Source organism: Megascapheus bottae, chromosome 12 (genome assembly GCF_031878675.1).
Source record: "Megascapheus bottae isolate mThoBot1 chromosome 12, mThoBot2.hap1, whole genome shotgun sequence".
In the NCBI taxonomy this organism is placed as follows: domain Eukaryota; kingdom Metazoa; phylum Chordata; class Mammalia; order Rodentia; family Geomyidae; genus Megascapheus; species Megascapheus bottae.
The window spans coordinates 28,739,124-28,760,051 of record NC_143520.1 but is presented as its reverse complement, the minus strand read 5'-3'; the positions used below and the strand labels follow the sequence as shown (position 1 = coordinate 28,760,051).

General features: G+C 37.1%; 1 protein-coding gene across 1 annotated transcript; it reads right to left on the bottom strand.

The window, feature by feature from the left end:
* Positions 1-2,916: 2,916 nt before the first annotated feature.
* On the bottom strand, positions 2,917-17,796 carry Mmadhc (metabolism of cobalamin associated D). The gene is made up of 8 exons (XM_090342853.1): positions 17,706-17,796; positions 17,407-17,463; positions 14,414-14,558; positions 11,641-11,858; positions 10,330-10,435; positions 9,534-9,664; positions 5,800-5,886; positions 2,917-4,488 (listed from the first exon to the last, which is right to left on the bottom strand). The coding sequence occupies exons 2-8, from the start codon at positions 17,413-17,415 to the stop codon at positions 4,294-4,296; spliced, it is 891 nt and encodes a 296-aa protein (XP_090198979.1). The 5' UTR covers positions 17,416-17,463; positions 17,706-17,796; the 3' UTR covers positions 2,917-4,293.
* Between the last annotated feature and the right edge of the window lie 3,132 nt (positions 17,797-20,928).

The following is a 20,928-nucleotide window of genomic DNA, read 5'->3' as shown; positions in this document are numbered from 1 at the left end:
AATCAGAGAAAAATGGGATGAAGGCATGCCTCAAGTGGTGAATCACCTGTCTAGTAAGCATGAAGTTCTCTCAATACCACCAAAAAAAGAAAGGAAGAAAAAAGAATAGAGGTTATTTCAGCATGTTTACTGTTACACTTCAGTAAGGAATTAAGGAATGGAGGGCAAAATTTAAAAGAAAAATAAAAACAAGCAAGCAAAAAAGCCCTCAAACATGTACTAGTATGTAACCAGTGCAAAGCATAAGGGAAAGACAAGTGAGGGGTGGAGTAATCAGAGGTATCATTTAGGTAGTGGAATCTAACAGGATCCTTGCACTGATTTTGGATCTATGTAAATCAGGTTTATTTTTAAAGACAGTATTGAGGTTTGAACTTAAGGCCTTTCAGGTGCCCTACTTGTTGAGTCTCAGCATGTTTTACTTTAGTTATTTTTACATGCAGCTGCCTTCTGTGTACCTAAGATTATAAATGTATACCATCATGCTCAGCTCACTGATTTGAGATGTGGCCTCACCTTTTGCCCAGGCTGGCCTTGTACAGCTATTTCCTTTAATCTCTTCTTATACAACTGGGATTATAGGCATGATTACTATGTCTAGCTTGAAGTCTTTTTTTTTGGGGGGGGGTGTTCAATCCAGGGCTTCCTGCTTGCTGGGTGGGTATCACAGTCACACCTTCAGCCTTCTTTTTCAGCAGCTGTTTTTAGAATAGGGTCTTGCTTCCCCTTCTTTGGAACAAAATAACCAATCATAAGAAATGGAGTAGGAATCAAGAGCAGAATTTTGCTTAAATGTAAGGATTTGGCTGGTGTTACAAGTGATGGAAGCCCAAGAGAGAAATGGAGACTTTAAACTTGAAGCCTGAGAAGTTCAGTTTGAAGTGTGGCATTTTATAACTGAATTTTCAGATACCTATTTCAATAAATTTCCATAGAAAATTAGAGCATGCAGACTTCAATGGAATGAATTTCTAAATTTTTTCATCCATAAAATGTAGTGGCTAATTTAGTTAACCCTAAAGTTCCTTCAGCTCAAATTCTACAATTCTGGTATTTTGTTACATATTCAAAACATTTCTGGATAACCGTGAAGAACAAATATAGGACAGAAAAACAGGATGTAAATAATGTAGTAACAGCCGAATTTTAGTGCTGGGTCTTAATACTGCCTGTATTTTTGTTTATATGGGTAATTTCTACCAATTCTTTCCTGTTGAAGTGGACATGCAGTTGATTCGTGGGTACTTTCTTATTTCAGTATACAAAAATCAACCTTCACTACTTTGTACTACTAACACTGGTAACAAAATCTCCTAGGTTATATTTTCTAAACTGAATCTTGCCAGAACATTTAAGAAAAATATGTTCTTTATGGCTTAAAATATATTAACTACCTATTGTCACCTTCAAGAAGTCACACTGTCAATCAGCAGATGATACTTCCTAATCATTTCAATAAATGCTGCAGATATTTAGATAGTAGTTACCCCTGGAGGAATAAAATGCTTGTTAGGAACAGAATAATCTTTGGTGTCCTGTGGGTGCTGGTCACATAAAAGGTAAATTATCATTTATTGCATGTTCTTTTACACATGTGTGTCCATGTAAATTTAATGCTTTGGGAATTACTTCATCTCTTTCATAATCTTTGTAGCTCTTATGACTAGGCCTAATGGTTCATGCCCGCAATCCCAACTACTGGAGATACAGGTAAACCCCTTTCTCAACTAAACTAACCAGGTATGGTAGCTCAAGTCTGTAAATCCAGCTAGGTGGAAGGCCTTACGAAGAAAGATCATAATGTGGACTGGGCAGAACAAAAAGTGAGACTATTCAAAACAATAACTAAAAATTATTTGGGGCTTGTTTCAAGTGTAGCCTCCTTTAAAAAATTAAGAACAATCTTCTTTAATTACTAAAGTGAAAAACCCAAATTATCATAACCATGTCTGCTCTAGGAAAAAATTAAAATTTGAGATATAGCCTCACCCAAAACAATCCAAAAAAATTCCTTTGCTGTTTGGGCCATAATTGTAAAATCAAGCTGTCATTAAAACGTCATCTCATTGGGTGTTGGTGGCCCACATCTATAATCCTGGCTACTTAGGAGGCTGAGATCTGATCAGGGTGTGAGGCCAGTTTAGGCACACAAATTGATGGAGAAAACTATCCACTGGTTATCTTCAATTTTCCAGCAAAAAGCTAGAACTGGTTCTGTAGCTCAAGTGGTAAAGCACCAGTCTTGAGCTTTCAAAAAACCAAACTGAAGTGTGAGGTCCTAATTTGAAACCCTAGTACTAGTTAAAAAAAAAAAAAAAAAAGTAAGAGGAGACACTGATGGTTCACATCTGTAATCCCAGCTACTCAGGAGGCTGAGATCAAAGCCAGCCTGGGCAGGAAAGTCCATGCGACTCATATCTCTAATTATCCAGTATCTCCAATTATCCACCAGCAAACTGTAAGTAGTACTGTGGCTCAAGTGGTAGCTCAGGGACAGTGCCCAGTGCCCATGAAAAAAAAAAAAAAGAGGGAAAAAGTCATCTTTATGTAATTTTTTTTAACCAAGCATCTTGCAAATCAAAACACTGAGATTCCATCTCACTGCAGTCAGAATGATTATTGTCAAAAATATTAATAAATACTGGTTAAGATGTGAGGAAGAGATTCTAATACATTGTTGGTGGGAATGTAAACTAGTAGAACCACTATGGCAATCAGTATGGAAAAGTCTTCCAAAAACTAAATACTACTACTTTATGATCCAGAAATAACACTCCTGGGCATTAATCCTAAACTATCCCAAGACAGGACACAATATTGGAACCCATACACTATTCACAATAGCCAAGTTATACAAACAGCCCAGATGCTCTATAATGGACAAATGGATTAAGAAACTATTATACATGGAATATATATGGAATGGAATTTTATTCAGCCATCAGGAAGAATAAAATTTTGCTATTTGCAGGGACATTTGATGGGTCAGAAAAATATTGTACTGAGTAAAGTATACCAGGGTCCAGACAAACGGTACATGTTTTTCCCTCATATATGGATCACAAACACAAAACACAAGCCTCGGGTGAACATATACATGGAGAAATGTGCATATACCTGAAAAAGCAGACTAAATGACAGAATTTGGTGTAAACCCTTTGAGCAATTTTCAGACAATTAAGGAAGGTGAACTGTCCTGAATGGGGTAATAGTGGGATAGGGCAGCTGTTCTGGAAAACAGAACAATGGACGAATAGTCATAACACTCAATGTACATACTTGAAAAGGACAGTTGGAAAGTTGATGTGACCACTGGGGAAAGGGGTAGAGAAAATGATGGAAGAGGTGACTTTGATCAAGATACGCATGTTAAATTGTAATCCCTTGTACAAACATCTGTAGATAAAAAATAAATTAAAAATGGGCATTTCATTAAACAAAAAGAAAGAAATTCACTTCAATTAAATAACTTGGTAGAAGCCATTTTTCTCCTGAGATTTCTTACTGCAAAAGATTCACTAGTGAAGGATGGACATCAGCTTAGAACATTATGAAAAGGCTGAGAATGTGAGGAATGGGTATGAGGCCACCCAAGGCAGAGAAGTCCCCCAGACTCCCATTTCCACAGAAGTTGGGTGTGGTGATACACAAGCCATCCCAGTACAACAGAAAAGCTTAAGTAAGGCTATCCAGGTGCATGTGTGTACAGAAAGAGATAATCCATCTTAAAAATAAGGAAAAATAAGGACTGGAAACATCACTCTCATGAAGAGTGCCTAGATGTGAACTCAAAGCCCTGAGTTCAAACCTCCATCAGGTACTTGTCTGACATGTGTGACATTATGGAGCTGGTTGGTAGCTGAGAAATGAAGAGACATTCCCAGCCCCTCAATTGCATTTTTTAAAAAGCTTGAAAATTATTATAAATCTGCTAAAAACTATATCCTTAAAATACTGCAGTGAAAAACACAAGTTATAACCACATGTATGATTTATTTTGGGGAAAAATAATTAAAAGTAAGGTTTTTGCAATAATGTAGCGAATAATAATATGGACATCATATGTTGGTTACATGTTAGTTCCACATTCTTCAGAATGTGGACATACTTAACATGTATTCACTGATATGACTACTACTTGAGATTTTAAATCTCAAGTTAATTGCAAATGTAAAACCTTAAAAGTTGAAATAAATACCTAAAAATAAGTATGTTTGAAACATTGAAGTCTGACAGTTTATATAACTCGATTCATTTCATACAAACAGTACTTCAAATGAAATGACATTACTGCTAGTTTCCACTTAATTTCTTCATAATATGGCTATCTGGTGTTGCATTAGTGAAGATACTTCCTACAACCACGTGGGTCCCCCAGAGGCTGTGACGGATCACTTTACAGCAGCCAAGATCATCAACAGAGAATCCCAAATGTCGGTAGCGTTCATCGGTTTCAAAAAGGGTATTGTTTGTATATGGTCCAAAAAACTAGAGGAAATAAATATTTGTATTAGAAAGCATAGCAATAATGCTCATAAAGACAATATATATCTATTTTAATACTCCAGAAACAAAAAAAGGTAGCATGAAATAATCTGTCCTAATGATCACTTTTTCAATACCTATATATTCTGGATATATATAATAAATGATCTAGCAAGTTTCCTTTTTATCTAAAATTAAATCCAAAACATTATACAACCTGAAAAAAATAGTGATTCAGCGAATCATCTATGGTTCAAACTTTTCATTTTCAAAACAAAAACTAAAGCCCAGAGCAAAAGCTTTCCACTCCTAGTCTATCCATACTGTAATTAATTTTGAGAAGCAGCAGTAAACATTTCCATCTTAAAATTTAAAATATGAGCCTACAGTTGGTGGTTCATGTTTATAATCTTATTTTCCAGGACAGAAATCTAGAGGACCATGATTCAAAGGCCAGTCAAGGAAGAAATGTCTGTTGAAATTTTTGTCTCTAAAATAACCCACAAAAAGCAGAGCTAAAGTCATGGCTTAAGTGGTAGAGTATTACAACTACTTAAGCAAGCTAAGTAAATAGTACCTGGTATATTATATGTAAGTTTATTTGATTAATTGAAATAGGAAAGGGAAGGGGAAAAACAAGATTGGGAGGGGGTAAGGGGAGGGAAATGGGGACAAAACATGAGAAGAGGTATCAATGTGTGAGAAGTAATGTACATATTATCTGGTGAATGCAACTGTAACCCCTCTATATATTACAATTAAAAACCAGATTTAAAAAAAGATTTAAAAGTTTTTACTTCAAAGTTTTTATTTTATTACTATTTGTAATTCAAAGATGTTAAGGATATAATTATGTTATTTTTCTCCAACTATGACTTTATAGATGCCAATTTCTAGTTATTTCTCTAAACATTTTTTTACTATTTATAGTTTCATTTTTGCAAATTAGTCACTTTCTTAAAGATACTAGACCAGACCACATTGATTTTTAATTTTTATAATTCAATGCCAGTTAAAGAAGAAATGTACATGAATTGTGAATAATAAACATACTAATTCAATGAAGTCAAACTATATCTGGTTTGTCACATAAAAATTATTATACTCATTACCTTTATTAGAAACCTTAGAAAAGTATTAGAAAAATGGAATTATGACTGAGATCCCTCAGAAGTTTTAAGCAACTGACTCATAGCACTTCTTTGGAAAAAATTACGAGATTTATTTCTTAAAAGTCTTAAGCTTTTACCAATGATATAAAAAAATCATTTCTATTTTCTTATAATCTGGTTACAAATGTATTTAATTACTCACTGCCAAACCAGAAGATGGATCAATAAAGTCAGCCCAATAGCCTTCAGCTCGAAGAGCATAGCAAATTTCTTTAGCACCATTAATGAACTGCATGTAAAAAAGATACAAGTAATATATTCAATAGATAATTATAAACTATTTTATAATGAATAATCTGTTGCTCTGGACATAGAACTCAGTTAAGATGAGTATAAAATAAAATAAAAAAATTATAAGCTACTTTTTTTTTTTTTTTTTTTGCCAGTCCTGGGCTTGAGCTCCGGGCCTGAGCACTGTTCTTGGACTTTTTCAAGGCTAGAGCTCTACCACTTGAGCCTCAGCATCACTTCTGGCTTTTTTTCTATGTATGCGGTACCGAGGAATCGTCTTTGTGCATACTAGGCAAGCGCTCTACCACTAAGCCAAACTCCCAGCTCTTATAAGCTACTTTATAAAGTCAAAAGATTTTTAGCATTTCAAAAAGTTAGCAGTTAAGTGGGTTGTGGTGGCTCAAGCCTGTAATCCTAACTAGTCAGGAGGCTGAGATCTGAGGATCAAGGTTCAAAGCCAGCCCCCCAAAACCCCAGACTCTTATCTCCAATTAAACTCTAGAAAATGGGAAATGGGGCTCAAGGAAAAGGCAGTAGCCTTGAGCTGAAGAGCTCAGGGACAGCACCCAGTTCAAGTCCTAGGACCCACAAAGAAAAAAAAAGTTAACAGTTAACACAATGATTTAATTTCCTTTTAAAGTCCAAATTCTGTACTGTTCTCCCACATTTCTCTTCTATACTATTAGCTCCTAAATTTGTCATAAGTGATAAAGTAAAGCCACTATGTTGTATTATTATGAAGATCAGGTAACAAAGAAAAACAAAGACTACTTTGAAAGAAAGGATTGTATACTTATCTGTGTGTCCTTCAAAACACACAGCCATGAAATATTTCTGAAATGGTACATGTCTAATTAACTGGACCGGGAGTGGAGCTCAGCAGCATAGTACAGTAACAATATTAATAATATTAAGTCTAGGTTACAATGCTGGAGAAAAATGATCAAATAAATGTTTAAACACAAAGACACAGTTCCACTTAAGTAACAAGTACTGAACTATTTAAAGCAACAAAATCATCCTAGCAAAAACATAGTACCTATAAAAATAATTTAAGGTTATAAATTTTAAGCCCTGAAAAATAGACAAGAACCGTTTCTTGAGATGGAGGGAACAAATGAATTAATACCCACACCCGCTCTATCGTTTAGTATGTGAGGAACACTGAAGCACCTAGAATTTCTAAGAGAATACTTGAGAGGGAAATGCAGAAAGAAGGCTCTAAAAAGCCTACATAAAACATTTCACCTTGGTTCCTTATTAAAGGGTTACAAGGAAAAAGCTAGCCCAGAAGGCAAAGCTGTGAGAATTGAAGAATATGAACTACTAGGAAACAGATTTCTGGCTTATATTTCAATTGAGACACCTAAAGTTCAACATTTAGGAATGCATATATTCTTAATTAATATATATATTATCTTTGTTTACAGACTATATTTTAGATGTATTCTAGTATTAGTATATTCCAATCATACATTAGTATAACCTATATTATACATAATATATTGTATATAATTAATATATTTTTATGCTTATTGTTTTTATTTTCTTTAGTCTGCTTTTTCTTTTTTCTAGAACCAGAACTCAGGGCTTTGTATACTTGCTCAGCTGGCTTGCTTGCTTTTGCAGCTAGTGTCATTTATCTCGAGTCACATCTCCAACCTGGCATTTTGCTTGCTACTTTTGCAGATTAAGTTTTCATAGACTTTGAATGCACTGTTTTGAACCATGATCCTCTGGATCTCATATTTTTGAATAGCTAAGAAGATAGGCTTTCCCTTTTCTATCTAAACAGCAAAGGACCTTTGCTTAGATCATAGAAATACTCTTTCTAGAAATTGTGTATTAAGTTAATTTAAATCTGAAGTTGTCTCCCTATCTCATGCCCCACCTTAACATATTGCAATCAAATAAAGAAATAGGAAGTCTAATTTATGAATACATTTTCTAATAAAGAGCTGGGTGTTTATCAAAGATACCAACTGATTGCACCATGTTCAAATAAGGAAAGCTCAAAACTGTAATCATAGCAGTTTCAAGATCTTACAGCTATTTCTGTATATAAATATTTTCTTCTCTGTTTACATGGCAGGACGGAGCTCTCTAAACTTATTAAATTCTGGGGCTGCCCCATTCCTAAAGCACTCTTTCCTCAAATAAATTAAATTTGTCTAAAGTTTTACTTTTAACTAATGAAAATATTAAACATTAAACTAAAACTAATCTCTAGGTTAGAGTCCATATTTACTAGCTTACTTATTGCTACACTTTATTAATCCAAGTATTACAAAGTTGAAATCCCAACTAGTTTTAAGTATTTCTCTTTAAATTTTCTGTTCATCAATAGCAACAGTGACATCTGCTGGAAAAAATTATTATAAATTTAAACCCCAACACTTAAAACAGATACTTGGAAAAGAATTTAGTAGTGCTTCCAAAATGAGTGCTAAATACATGAAATTTCTTGGAAAGCTCTGTGGATCTTGTAAGTGCCAAGTCATTCACATAGAACATTGTAAATTAAAAATATTACAAACAACTTTTTTTTTTTTTTTTTTTTTTTTTTTTTTGCCAGTCCTGGGTTTGAGCTCAGGGCCTGAGCACTGTCCTTGGACTTTCTCAAGGCTAGAGCTCTACCACTTGAGCCTCAGCACCTCTTCCGGCTTTTTTCTATGTATGTGGTACCGAGGAATCGAACCTAGGTCTTCATGCATGCTAGGCAAGCACTTTAACCACTAGGCCAAACTCCTGGCCCCTACAAACAACTTTAAGCAGAAATAAAACACATAATACATAATAAAAATACATAATAAAATATATAACACTTCTTAACATTCTGAAAGGAAATCATTAAAGGAGAATTTGAAATCATTTAAGTTACGAATAATCTGTCATGTAAGCAGAGGAATATTATTTTCTATCTTATAAAGAAATGAATATAATTTAACTTCATTACTAAAACAAAATAATCACATGGTTTTAAATCACTAGGCTTTAAATTATTGTTAAGCATTCTCCAGACTGATAAGAAGAATGCTAAGATTTAGGGATCTTTATGGAAGGCAAATATTAGCAATTATCTGTATAATTAGCAATTATCTGTGCCATTCTGGACACGGTGGCACATGCCCATAATCCTAGCTTCTCGGGAGGCTGAGATCTGAAGACTGCAGTTCAAAGCCAGTCCAGGCATTAAAGAACCTGAGACTCTTATCTCCAATCAATCACAGGAAAATGGGAAGTGGGGTTGTGGCTCCAGAGGTAGGGTGGTAGCCTTGAGCTGAAGAGCCCAGGGACTAAGACTAGAGTTTAAAGGCCCAGGACCTACCAAAAGACAAAACTCCAAAAAACAAAACATATGTGCCAATGATATTCACTGCTGTGTTGCAGATAACAACAAAGGTTTGACCGTCAACCTAGGAATCACAAAGTGCATTTTAAAATAAATGAAGCATATTTACTCATAATGTAACAAAATGCAGATTTCATAAGGAACGAAAGTTATCAATTTATATGCTGTAAGTTGTTTAGTACTGAGATACTTCACAAAATGAAGGCTGGAAAAGACATTCATCATTTTAACATACTCATTCAATAGTATTTAAATAAAATCATAAAACTAAATAAGCAAATTGGAAGAATAACCTTTTCTAGCAGCATTTCTCTTTCAACTTCTACCTCTTCACTCCAAACAGTCATATCGTTCTTAGTTTTCTGAGTTACAGTTAGAATCATTAGTTTGCTATTGGCCACTTCTGGAAACAGTGATTCAAAATCTGAAAATAAGACACATAATTCACAAAAAGAGGTTCTTTAGAAAAAATTATGACTAAGTTAAACTACTGTATTTTTAAAAATTCACGTTATATATAAAGAGTCAAACAATTCTGTTCACTCTTAGTTCTGCTATATGAGCTGTATTATATTATTGCTGTTAATATACTTTTCAAATACTTTTCCTCTGTACTATATTTATGAGATCATGGCAATACAATTATAGGATTCAAAATGATAAATTTCAGCGGAAAAGGTCATTAAGGATTTTACTATTCCTATGTAAATGGAACATGAGGTCAAAGGTTAGAGACGTGAAATCTTTTATCTGTGACATGCAATAATTAAATGCAAAACATTAAATTAAACAGAGCATTATGATTACTATAGAATACTCAATTCAGCATATTAAAAATTAATATAGGCCAGGAGTTTGGCCTAGTGGTAGAGTGCTTGCATAGTATTCACAAAGACCTAGGTTTGACTCCTTGGTACCACATACATAGAAAAAGCCAGTAGTGGTGCTATGGCTCAAGTGGTAGAGCTCTAACCTGAGAAAGCCCAAGGACAGTGGTTCAGGCTCTGAGTTCAAGTCTCAGCACTGGCAAAAACCAAAAAATAATAATATAATCTAACACACATCTAATGTCTCATGCATAAACTATACCTCTTCGCAGCAACTCTGGACATGTTTGGATTGCGCACTCAACTTTGGCACTTTCAAAGTAAGTTTCTGCACTGTTAATTTCTTGTTCAACAGGTGCATCATTACCCTATTGGGAAGAAGGATGAAAGTAAACAAAATCTAGAATCCAAATAAAATGTTAAGAATTTACATTATTAGATTTTTTAAATAATTCTAATTGAGTTAGGTACTGCTATGCACAGAAAGTTTTGATGAATATAAGGATATCACTTTAAAGAAATTTTAAACAGAACCTAACACAAACATATCAGCATCCTGAACAGAAATTTGCTAAGAAACTAGTTTAAATGCTGTAATTATGCCTTATAATTGTTACATCTTCTGCTGTTTGCTATATTATCCAATTATATTTTATGCTAAAATCCATAAAATTGGAATAACAATTTTCAACAGAACAAGATCAATAAGTTAACTTCTATTGAAAAGGCTTAAGGAACTTTGACTAGATAGACACTATAAAATTAAAAAAAAATTAAAACCTAGTCTTCACTCTCAGTGTATCAAAAGTAGTAGACAAAAAAAAAAAATGTTGAAAGCGTATTTTCTGAGGTGAATACTAATGTACCTGATAAGTAAAGGATAGAATATAAGTTAAAATTCTAAAAATTGCTAAAAATTCAGGACAGAAAACAATCTAGGAAAACAATATAGTATTGTAAAGGCATGTGCTTGTAATTATTATCTCCATTTTTCATATAAACAAGCTCAGGAAAGGTCCTAAATTAATGTGGCAGAGATAAACCCTTGAACCCACATTATTCTCATTCCATAGCCATCATGCTACCGTGCCTATAAAATGTGGGTCAAATAAAGACCACTTGAACTCTGGCAGATAATTAAAAAGACACTAACAATTTACAAGCAATTCATAGAAAGAGACAACATGATTTTAACTCCATTTGTAAGAATACAGTAATATAAATGTATGTATACATTTATATAAGTATAAATTCTGTAATAACTATGTTTGAAATGCCAATGATCTTTGTGTTGCTGAAAATTAACTTTGTTTTCTTTAGTTTTTGGAAACAGACATAATAATTTGCCTATGGGCTTAATTCTATTCCCTTAGGCATTTAAACACTTATGTTGAGGTGTCTAAAACTGTTTAGATAATGACAAACTAAAAGAAAAGCCAAAGAAATATTTGACTTAAAAAAACAAAAATGATTTCTGAGGGTTCAGAAAAGTGTTCTTTTTCAGTTTTTTAAAAAGTATACTTTCCTGCCTGGGCTAGCTTCAAACTGGGATCCTTAGATAATGTAAGATTACCTGAAATTCATTCACATATTGTGCCATCACAAACTCATGTCTTTCAGTAGATAGTGGTTCTGCTAGAACATCGGGCAAAGTTTTATGAACTTGGCTTTTCTTCTGTAAAGTAGTCCCATTGAGGTGGCAATCAAAACCTATGTTTCCTGGAAGCTGAAATCTTTGATCCTGAGGTCCAAATGGTCCCATAGTTTCATCAGGCCATACTGTTCTAGAGCCTTAAGAGGAACAACAGAAAGAGTCATTTTCTTCTCAACTGTTAGTACATTAGTAGATCAAACAAATATAACTCTTGTGATGATTTTGTTTTAAGCTAACTTATGTATCTCTGAAGTCTGTTTTCTTTCTTTCTTTTTTTTTTTTTTTTTTTTTTGCCAGTCCTGGGCTTGAACTCAGGGCCTGAGCCCTGTCCTTGGACTTTCTCAAGGATAGAGCTCTATCACCTGAGCCTCAACATCATTTCTGGCTTTTTTCTATGTATGTGGTACCAAGGAATTGAACCCGGGTCCTCGTGCATGCTAGGCAAGCAACTCTACCACTAGGCCAAACTCCAGGCCCTGAAGTCTGTTTTCTTATGTGAGAATAAATTAGTTTTACGTTGTTTCCAAAACTGGTTGTTTTAAATCAATCAGTTGTTGGCTCAACGGAAGTCCTAAGGGTATCCTCAAAGTTATGGTTAATAAAAAATTATAATAAAACCTTATGCAATGACACTGAAAGGAGTCTAGGATATAGGGCACTATAGAAAAAGTGAAGCCAAAGACCATAATCGTTTTACCTTCTTTTTCTTTTGTTTTCACCAGTATGGGAATTTTGAACTCAGGTCCTTATGACTGTTTTGCTTGCTAGCTTGCTTGCTCGCTTGCTTGGCTGGCACTCTACATTTGAGCCATGTCTCAGCCCACTATTTTTGTGGCTAACTAATCTCACAGACTTTTTGCCCAGACTGAGTTTAAACCACAGCCCTCTCGATCGCTGGCTCCAAAGTAGGTAGGATTTTGTGCATGAGCCACACAAGCACACCACACAGTGCCTAGATTTTTAAATCTGTTATCTTTTATTTTCAGACTGGATCTTGCTACATTTGTAGTTCAAGCTGGTCTGCAACTTATTATGAGCCTAGATTAGCCTTAAACTAAAAAATCCTCCTGCCTCAGCCTTCCAAATTCTCGTATTTCAGGTATATACCACTACAGCCACCTTACCTCTTTATTGTCACATATTTCTATTTTAAAAATAAAGATCTAAAAAGAAAGACACTAGACTTAAAAGTAGCTATCTAATTCCCCTCAGGAAGAGACATTCAGCTATTCAGCTCTTAAAAGGTTGGAGGAAAAAAGTTGGGTAATAAGTGACATGATGCTATGTTTACCAGCTGCATGAGTTAAATGGACAATGAATATAAGAAAAGTCCACTTTAGTTACTTTTAAGAAGAATAAAAAATATATTGTAAAAAAACTCAGGCTTTCCTGTGTTGCCTGTTTCAGGTGAGTTAAAAAAAAATCTAAGATTTCAGAAAATAAGGTAGAAAATTTAATAGCATTATTACTCAAAGAGTAATACTCAGAATAGATTAGAGAATGGAAGTGATATTACTTGGCCATGAAATAATTATTTAATAATCCACCAGATTGGAATGACTAAAAATGGCAATATTTATTTGGCTGCCTCACCAGGAGCTCATGAAATGCCATCATATTCCTCTTCAATATATAACATAAATCTACATAGAGTAATAAGAACCACTTAACAATCATGCAATTCTTTCCTGAACTCTGACAAAGTCTCAAACATCAATACACTAGCTCAATGTCTTTCAAGATTGAAAGTACTTAAGATTTAGAACATGGAAAATGAAGATCAAGATCCTGGATGTTGTCCCTGAATTCTTCAGCTCAAGGCCACCACCATACCCCTGAACCACAGCCCTACTTCCAGTTTTCTAGTGATTAATCGGAGACGAGTCTCACATTCTTTAGTGCCCAGGCTGGTTTTCAACAGTGATCTTCAGATCTCAGCCTTCTGAGTAGCTAGGATTATAGGCATGAGCCACCTTGCCTGTCTAAGGTTTCATATTGTGAAGTTCTCAGATGATACTGATACTGACCATATTGAGTTAATAAGGCTTTAGACAGTCACAATGATTACCTGAACTTTTAAGGTAAGTCTGTAAGTCAGTTAGCCAGTTTTGAACAAAATGTCTTAAAGAGCACTAGGGACTAATAGTTTCATTTCTCTTTAGAGGAAAAAAAATTCAGTATTTATAGTGAATTTGAGCCATTTTCATATGCTTACCAATCCAGTAGGATATGTCTTTTATGAATGCCTATTTCTATTTGTGTCTAGGTTTTCTAGTGGTTGTCTGTTTCTTACTGATCTATTAAATTTGAACTTTCAAATTTATCACGTACATACTCCTTGTACCAGTACAGGGGCTTGAACTCAGGGTCAGGCTCAGGCCTGTAAGCCTAGCTATTCAAGAGACTGAGATCTGAGGATCATGGTTCAAAGTCAGACTGCAGGAGGTAAGTCACAGTTTTGCAACTTACCTCCAATTAAGCCCCAGAAAACTGGAAGTGGTGCTGTGGCTCAAAGTGGTAAGCTAGCCTTGAGCAAAAGAGCTCGGGGACAAAGCCCAGACTCTGAGTTAAAGTCCCATAACTGACCCCCACCCTTCACCCCGCAAAAAGAGAGAGAAATCAAAGATTGTATCATGCAAAAATTGAGAATTACCTTGAAATAATAAGTAAAGCAATAATATCTTTTACTTACATATATCTGGAGGTGAAGTGGCCACATGAGATTCATCAGAACCTGAAGATCCTGCAGTTGAAAAGGCTTTTGGATTAACAACTCTTCTAACTAGAGAACAAAAGCCTGGGAGATAGGATACCAGTCTGGCTCTGTTACAGAGCACCTGAGAATGACAGAAAAATTAAGATTATTAATTTTGGAAATGTTATAATTTCAGACAAATCTTTACATTGTGGTGCACCATTTAAGATAAACATTTATTTGACCTGTGTTGAATCCTGACTATGTAACAAGCATTATAGATAAAGAAATACAAAAGTCTTCAGAATCAAAACAGTCACTTATATTGAGTCATGATAATGGAGACCAGGAGACAGGGAAGTCTTCAAGTGTACTTGCCGAACAGGAATTGTCATAAAACTGTCGCCAAACTCCTAAGCTGGCAATAAGGCTAATGAAATTCTGCATACTTTTATGAGAATGGCCTCTCTGCAACTGTTTGTTCAACCTTAGAATAATAGTACTCTTATCATTGATCCTGTGACTAAGGAAAACTGGACCAAAATAACTTACATAACTTTCCTCATCTTGCCTTTAAAAACCCTTGCATTCCTTTGCCTTTCCAGGCATATATAAAGTACTCTCTTTTCCTCCTATAATGTGCCATCCTTTGTGCAACACTTTCTTCTTCCTGAATAAATTGTTTGGAAATTCAAATATTAAAGCAAGCAAATTGTAGTTTAATCTGGAAGAGTTTATGTCTTTTCCAATAGAGGCCAGGATCCAAAACACCACACAAGAAGAATAATCTGTAAGTAGAGCATAGCTACTAAGATTTTGTATCATTAAAACACACAACTCACAAAGTTTGTTATTGTTTGAAAATCTGCTTGTTTTTAAATCCATTCTTCTTTTCAAATTAAAATGTGCTAATTATCTCCCATACTATTTTTCCCTTTTAGTTTCATTGGAATGTTTACATTCCTTCATCTTAACATACTTTTGTGGTACATTTTCTGGTCTTCATTTCCTAGGCTATAAGATCAGCTAAAACAGATAAATATGTACTTAGCTTTCATGAACAAACTTGTGGCAAAATACCTGGGTCAGAATCACTTAATGCAGGAATTAGTAAATTATTTCCCAATACAAGCAATGCTTTGCTAAATAAAATTTCATTGTAACACAGTTAAAACCATTCACTTATATATTGTGTGTGGCTGCTTTCACACCACAATATATGCATTAAGTAGTTTCAACAGAAAGTCAATGATCCACAAAGCTTAAAATATTTACTATTGGCTATTTATACTAAACAGTAAAACAAAACCTGACATTCCCTGGTTTAGTGGAAATCAGTTAACACACATAATAGGAGCCATATATGTCAAACTTCAACGTCTACACAAAATGAAATGACTTTCTGATATAAAAGGAGCAGACTTCCTTTAGCCACAGTGATTTGTACTAATTAATACAATTTGTCTATGTGAATGTAATGTTTCAGTATCTTCTGAGATTTAAAGAAAGAAGGTATGTGTGTCTTCAACAACAGGTGTCATGCCATCTGTAAAACTTTACTAAACGATTATAACTCCACAAACCAACAAATTTGTCTAGTTTCTAAAGCATGGACTTTTTTTTTACTCTTAATATGTTAACTAAATTGTTGAGACCCATATACCTGCATAATCTTACGTTAATTTTTTTCCCAGAATTTGCAATGCATATAAGTTAATGAAGTTTTTTTAAGTATCTTTGAATACCTACATTTAAATATATTCTAACAACTTAAAAATAAAGCCAGTTCACATGTTTTTCTATTTCAATTGAGTATCTACCCTGACATGTACCACATGCTTCTTTTACAGCACTTCATGTGTAGAATATAGGTAAGAAAAATTCACCTCAAAATTTGGCCCATGCTAGTATCTATTCTTATTACTTGTCTGCATAATCATATCGTCATCCTCTTACCAATCACCGGAATAGCACTTTGCTAATCATTGCCACATAAACCTTTCTGACACTAAATTTCAAGTGAATCTGTATCATGTTAAAAATAAAAAACAAACAACAAAAACCAAAGTCTCAATTGCTGAGCATGGCATTCAAGGCTTTCTATCAGTTGGTTTTCCAGTCACTACCCAACCTCACAAATCTCTCCCATTTTACAAGCGTTAGGGCCTCTTAATTTTTAAAAGAGCTGTATAGGAAGGGGATTTCTTTGAATTTATTTCCCCCCTCCCCACCCATCGACGATCATCAAAAACTCGTTTTCCACAACTCAGGTTAGATGACCCCAAACTCCCATTCTCCCCTTTCCTTTATTTTTTTATTTTTTTGCCAGTCCTGGGCTTGAGCTCAGGGCCTGAGCACTGTCCTTGGACTTTCTCAAGGCTAGAGCTCTACCACTTGAGCCTCGGCACCACTTCTGGCTTTTTGCTATGTATGTGGTACCGAGGAATCGAACCCGGGTGTTCATGCATGCTAGGCAAGCACTTTAACCACTAGGCCAAACTCCCGGCCCCCTCCCCTCTCCTTTATAAAATGACTCCAAGCCTTCCTCTTCCCTCTGGCCGTCCCGCACAAGGACTACGACGATCGATCTGCAGGCTGCCCTTTGGAAGCGAGCGCGACCACCGCCACAGTTGTACTCGGGAGGTGTCGTTTCCCTCGCCCACAGGGCGGTGTCGTCACTCGGGCTAGACGCCGGGGAGTTTGGCGTAAACAGTAACTTGGGCTCTCAGTCTGTAGTATTCGGAGGGGCACTTTCTGTCCCGAACACCACCGAACCTTTCCCCAGAGGGGGTGGGGAGGGGAGCCGAACACAGACTCCAGACAGTCACGTTCTCCCGAGAGGGGGTGCTCGGCACCGCACTGCTCAGCCGAGGAATTCAAAGACCACGGGTGTTAGACCCGACGTGCTCCGGGTACCTTCCGAGCCCTCGCGGGCCCCCGCCCGCGTCCGGCCCCCCAACGGCTCCCGCCCCTCCGACCCCCGTACTCACATGGGCCATTTCCGGCGGCGAAGGCCCAGCCGACACCTCCCCGGCGGCAGACGCTTCCTAAGCGAGGGCGGAACGAGACGAGGCGTGAGGGACTGGCGCTGGGCCGTCGGCGGGACCGCGTCCCGGATCGGCGTCGTCCCCGCCCACCCTGCTCCCTCCTCCCGCCCCGCCCCGCCCGCCCCGCCCTCCCCACAGCCGGGGCCCTCGCGACCCCGGGGTCAAAGCGGAAGTTCCCGCAGCCGCCGGGAGACCGCGCGAGGGACCGCGCGACTGGCGCTCCGTAGGGATAAAGGCCTTACCGTAAACGGCGACCCGAGGACAGGCCAAATCCCAGGGGCTTCCGCGGGCGGAAACCATCCGTACCGATCACCCTCGCCGCGGCCTCCGGCTGTTCTCCGGTTGCTCCACTCCTCCCAGCGTCAAAATGGCGGCGCCCAAGCCTGCGGACGAGTCGCTGGCAGACAGAACCAGCTGCTCGCGACCGTGTCGATGCGCAGGCTCGCGGAATCGGCGCGGCGCACGCGACGCACGCCGGCCCGCGGGTGAGAGCCGCCGCGCCGGGCTGGAGCTGGTGGCCTGGTGGGGCGAAGGTGTTGGGGGGCGCCTCGGAAGCCTTTCTGGTCCTTGTGTGATCGCTGCACTCCCAGCTCCTGGACAATGCTGGACTCACTCTCAGTAGGCCCAGCAAACACAACCGGGAGACCTAAAGTCAATGCATTTAAAAGGCTAGCTGCCAAAGTTTATTTATGCTTCGTTTTTGACGTCGATGTCCCTTTCAGTTTCCAGGATTCACAATACCGCGTCACCTCAAGCTCCTCTAAGACTGTGACAATCCTTCAGGCTTACTTTGCTTTTAATACCTTGGACGTTTTGTTTGAATTTCCCTCCCTCGGGATTTGCCTACTGTTTACATATAATGCATCACCAGGTCATGTTTTTTTGAGTAGGGGGAAGGGTTGGTACTTCACCTCTAGGGCAAAGTACAATGACGTTGACTTTGACTCTTTCCTCAGGAAGTGTTTGCCAGGTGTCTACCCCATGAATTCTTTCCCTACAAGATATGTGCAGCCCAAACTGCGACAAGTTTTTAAAGGCAGACATCTTCATAAGTTGGGGTTCTGCATAAGAAATTTGTCTGCCCCAATTTGTTTTGGTGTTATTTAATGTTTATTGATGCTTACGGATGTTAAGTTTACCTTTCCATTCAAATCCAGTACTATACTTTGTTTTTCAAATTGTTTTAGTTTTGAGAAGTTTTACTTGGCATTCTGTCTTTTTGACACATATTCACAGTTTTTGTTTGTCTGTTTTTCTTTTGTATCTGTTAATTTCCTTGAGTAGTTCTTTAATCTTTGACACTACAAATTCTTCAAGGTCCAGGTTCAGAATTAGCCACTTTCCCAAAGAGCCATAAGGGTTTTTTTGTTTGTTTTGTTTTGTGGGTCATGGGGCTTTAACTCTGGGCCTGGTTGCTGTCCCTGAGCTCTTCCAGCTCAAGGCTACACCCTACCCCTGGAGCCATAGCCCCAATTCCCCTTTTCTAGGGATTAATTGGCGAGAAGCATCTCACAGTCTTTAGTACCCAGACTGGCTTTGAACCGATATCTTCAGATCTCAGCCTCCTGAATAGCTAGGATTACAGGCATGAGCCACTGTGCCCAACAAGAGCCACACGTTTGTAAAAACAAATATGTGTGTTTTTGTATGTATAATCTTTAAGTAGTAGTACAAACTCATCAAGTATGGGTTCTTTGGTTCTCCATAACCAGAGTAAGAAACTTGGCTCTCTTTGTTGTCCATCTAGTTACTTAACTGTTTAGTTACTGAATTCAGAACTCATATTTACTATACATTTATAGTGGGTACAAAATTGTTACCAGTTATGTCTGTGGGAAACAAATATACCAGCTAAAGAACAATGCTTACACAAATTTCCAATTTAATCATGTCGATGATCTCACTCCCTTCAATGAGATTGTTTTATACATTTATGAAACAGTAAGAGGGTTTTTTGTTGTTGTTGTTTTACCTTAGCCTATATTCCATTCTGATATACTTTGAGCTGCTAGCATAAAAAAACAATCTTCACAGTGTCATGTGTATATCGTTAAAGTGTCATTTGGAACACTTTGGTATTCCAATTAAAATCCCTTTTGCTTCATCTGTTAAGGTCTGTCACCTCCCCAAATACCTGACAATCACTGATTTATTGACTGTGTTTTTGAGTATTCAAATGAAACATATATGTAGCAATTCCAGACTGACTTCTTTCATTTCTATCTTTGTTTCTATGTGGTTTGGAAAAGCTATTTTAATATATGAATATTTCATTGTTTATTTTCACCTATTATAGAAATTTTGATTCACCAATTAAAGAAATTTTGGTTTCATATACATTTTGATGACTGAGAATAAAGCTTCTTTAATTTAATTTCTATGAGTTTTTCTGTGGCCATTCCAAATTAGTTGGAGAATATCTTGGAGCATAATTACTGACAATTGACCTTTTATAAGATATGTGGAAGTAGCTTTATTAGATACTTTGAGCATTTCCCTTACAAACAAATAAACAGTTAATTTAATGAATCTCCTTTTGTCTTGGTAATATGGAGTACGTATCATTTTACCTCTGGGCAATTAGTAATGTTCAAATTTAGGGACTTAACAAATAATATGTTATTTGAAACCTCTTTTAGCATGAATGCTAAATCCCATATATATGAGAATATTCTAGAATGCAAATGAAAAATTTTGATTCATAGGAAATTATCTAACAATTTAAAAATCCTTGCTCTCAGAAAATGGCCTGTCCCATACACCTTATGTTTCATATTTAGTGGGTTTTTTTTTTTTTTTTTTTTTTTTGTCTATAGGAAGACTCATGTGGCTACTTGTCGGAGACATTCTCCTCCTCCCTGAATTCTTAGCATAAGAATGTGCCTGCATAGTTCCTTGCCCTAAGGTCATTAAGCAGCCCTTGCCTGCTTGTATTGATATGTAAACATCCTACCACCTGACCTCCTACCCTGAGCAGTACCCTAACCCCCTCTTGCCTCTCCTGAAGAGGCATATAAGCCCCTGTGTGAAAAATAAAATTCGCAGCTTGATCAGAACGCTTGTCTTGCTGCCTTCTTCGTGTTTCCTGTCCCTTTCATTCCTCCCTCTAGGTTCTTGGCCCTAGTTGACTTCCCGCAGGACGGGACACGGACTGGACAAATGGCGCCCAACGTGCGGCTCGAGTGCCTGTGAGGCTGAGGAACGCCGTCTTCCAGGAAAACTTGGATCCAAGTGATTGTGTGACCAGCTCGGAGTGGCCCGCCTGAGACATCTTGGTCAACGCTGAGTGGAGATGGCGAAAGGTAAGTGACTGACCATGGGACAGGCATCATCGTCACAGGAATTGTTCATAGGCTCTCAAGACATGAAGAACTTGGGTTAAAAAGAGTTACGTATGGCGAGGAGGTACTGCGACAGGCCTCCCGACCCCCTTCTAAGTCTCATGCCCTGGCTCTGCACTAGCCC

Excerpts from the sequence above, each read along its gene's own strand:
- Mmadhc (XM_090342853.1), bottom strand. Across the intron at positions 10,436-11,640 it reads AATATGTGAATGAATTTCAG|GGTAATGATGCACCTGTTGA; the intron begins GTAATCTTACAT and ends TCTTCCCAATAG. Across the intron at positions 4,489-5,799 it reads ATCCATCTTCTGGTTTGGCA|TTTTTTGGACCATATACAAA; the intron begins GTGAGTAATTAA and ends TATTTCCTCTAG.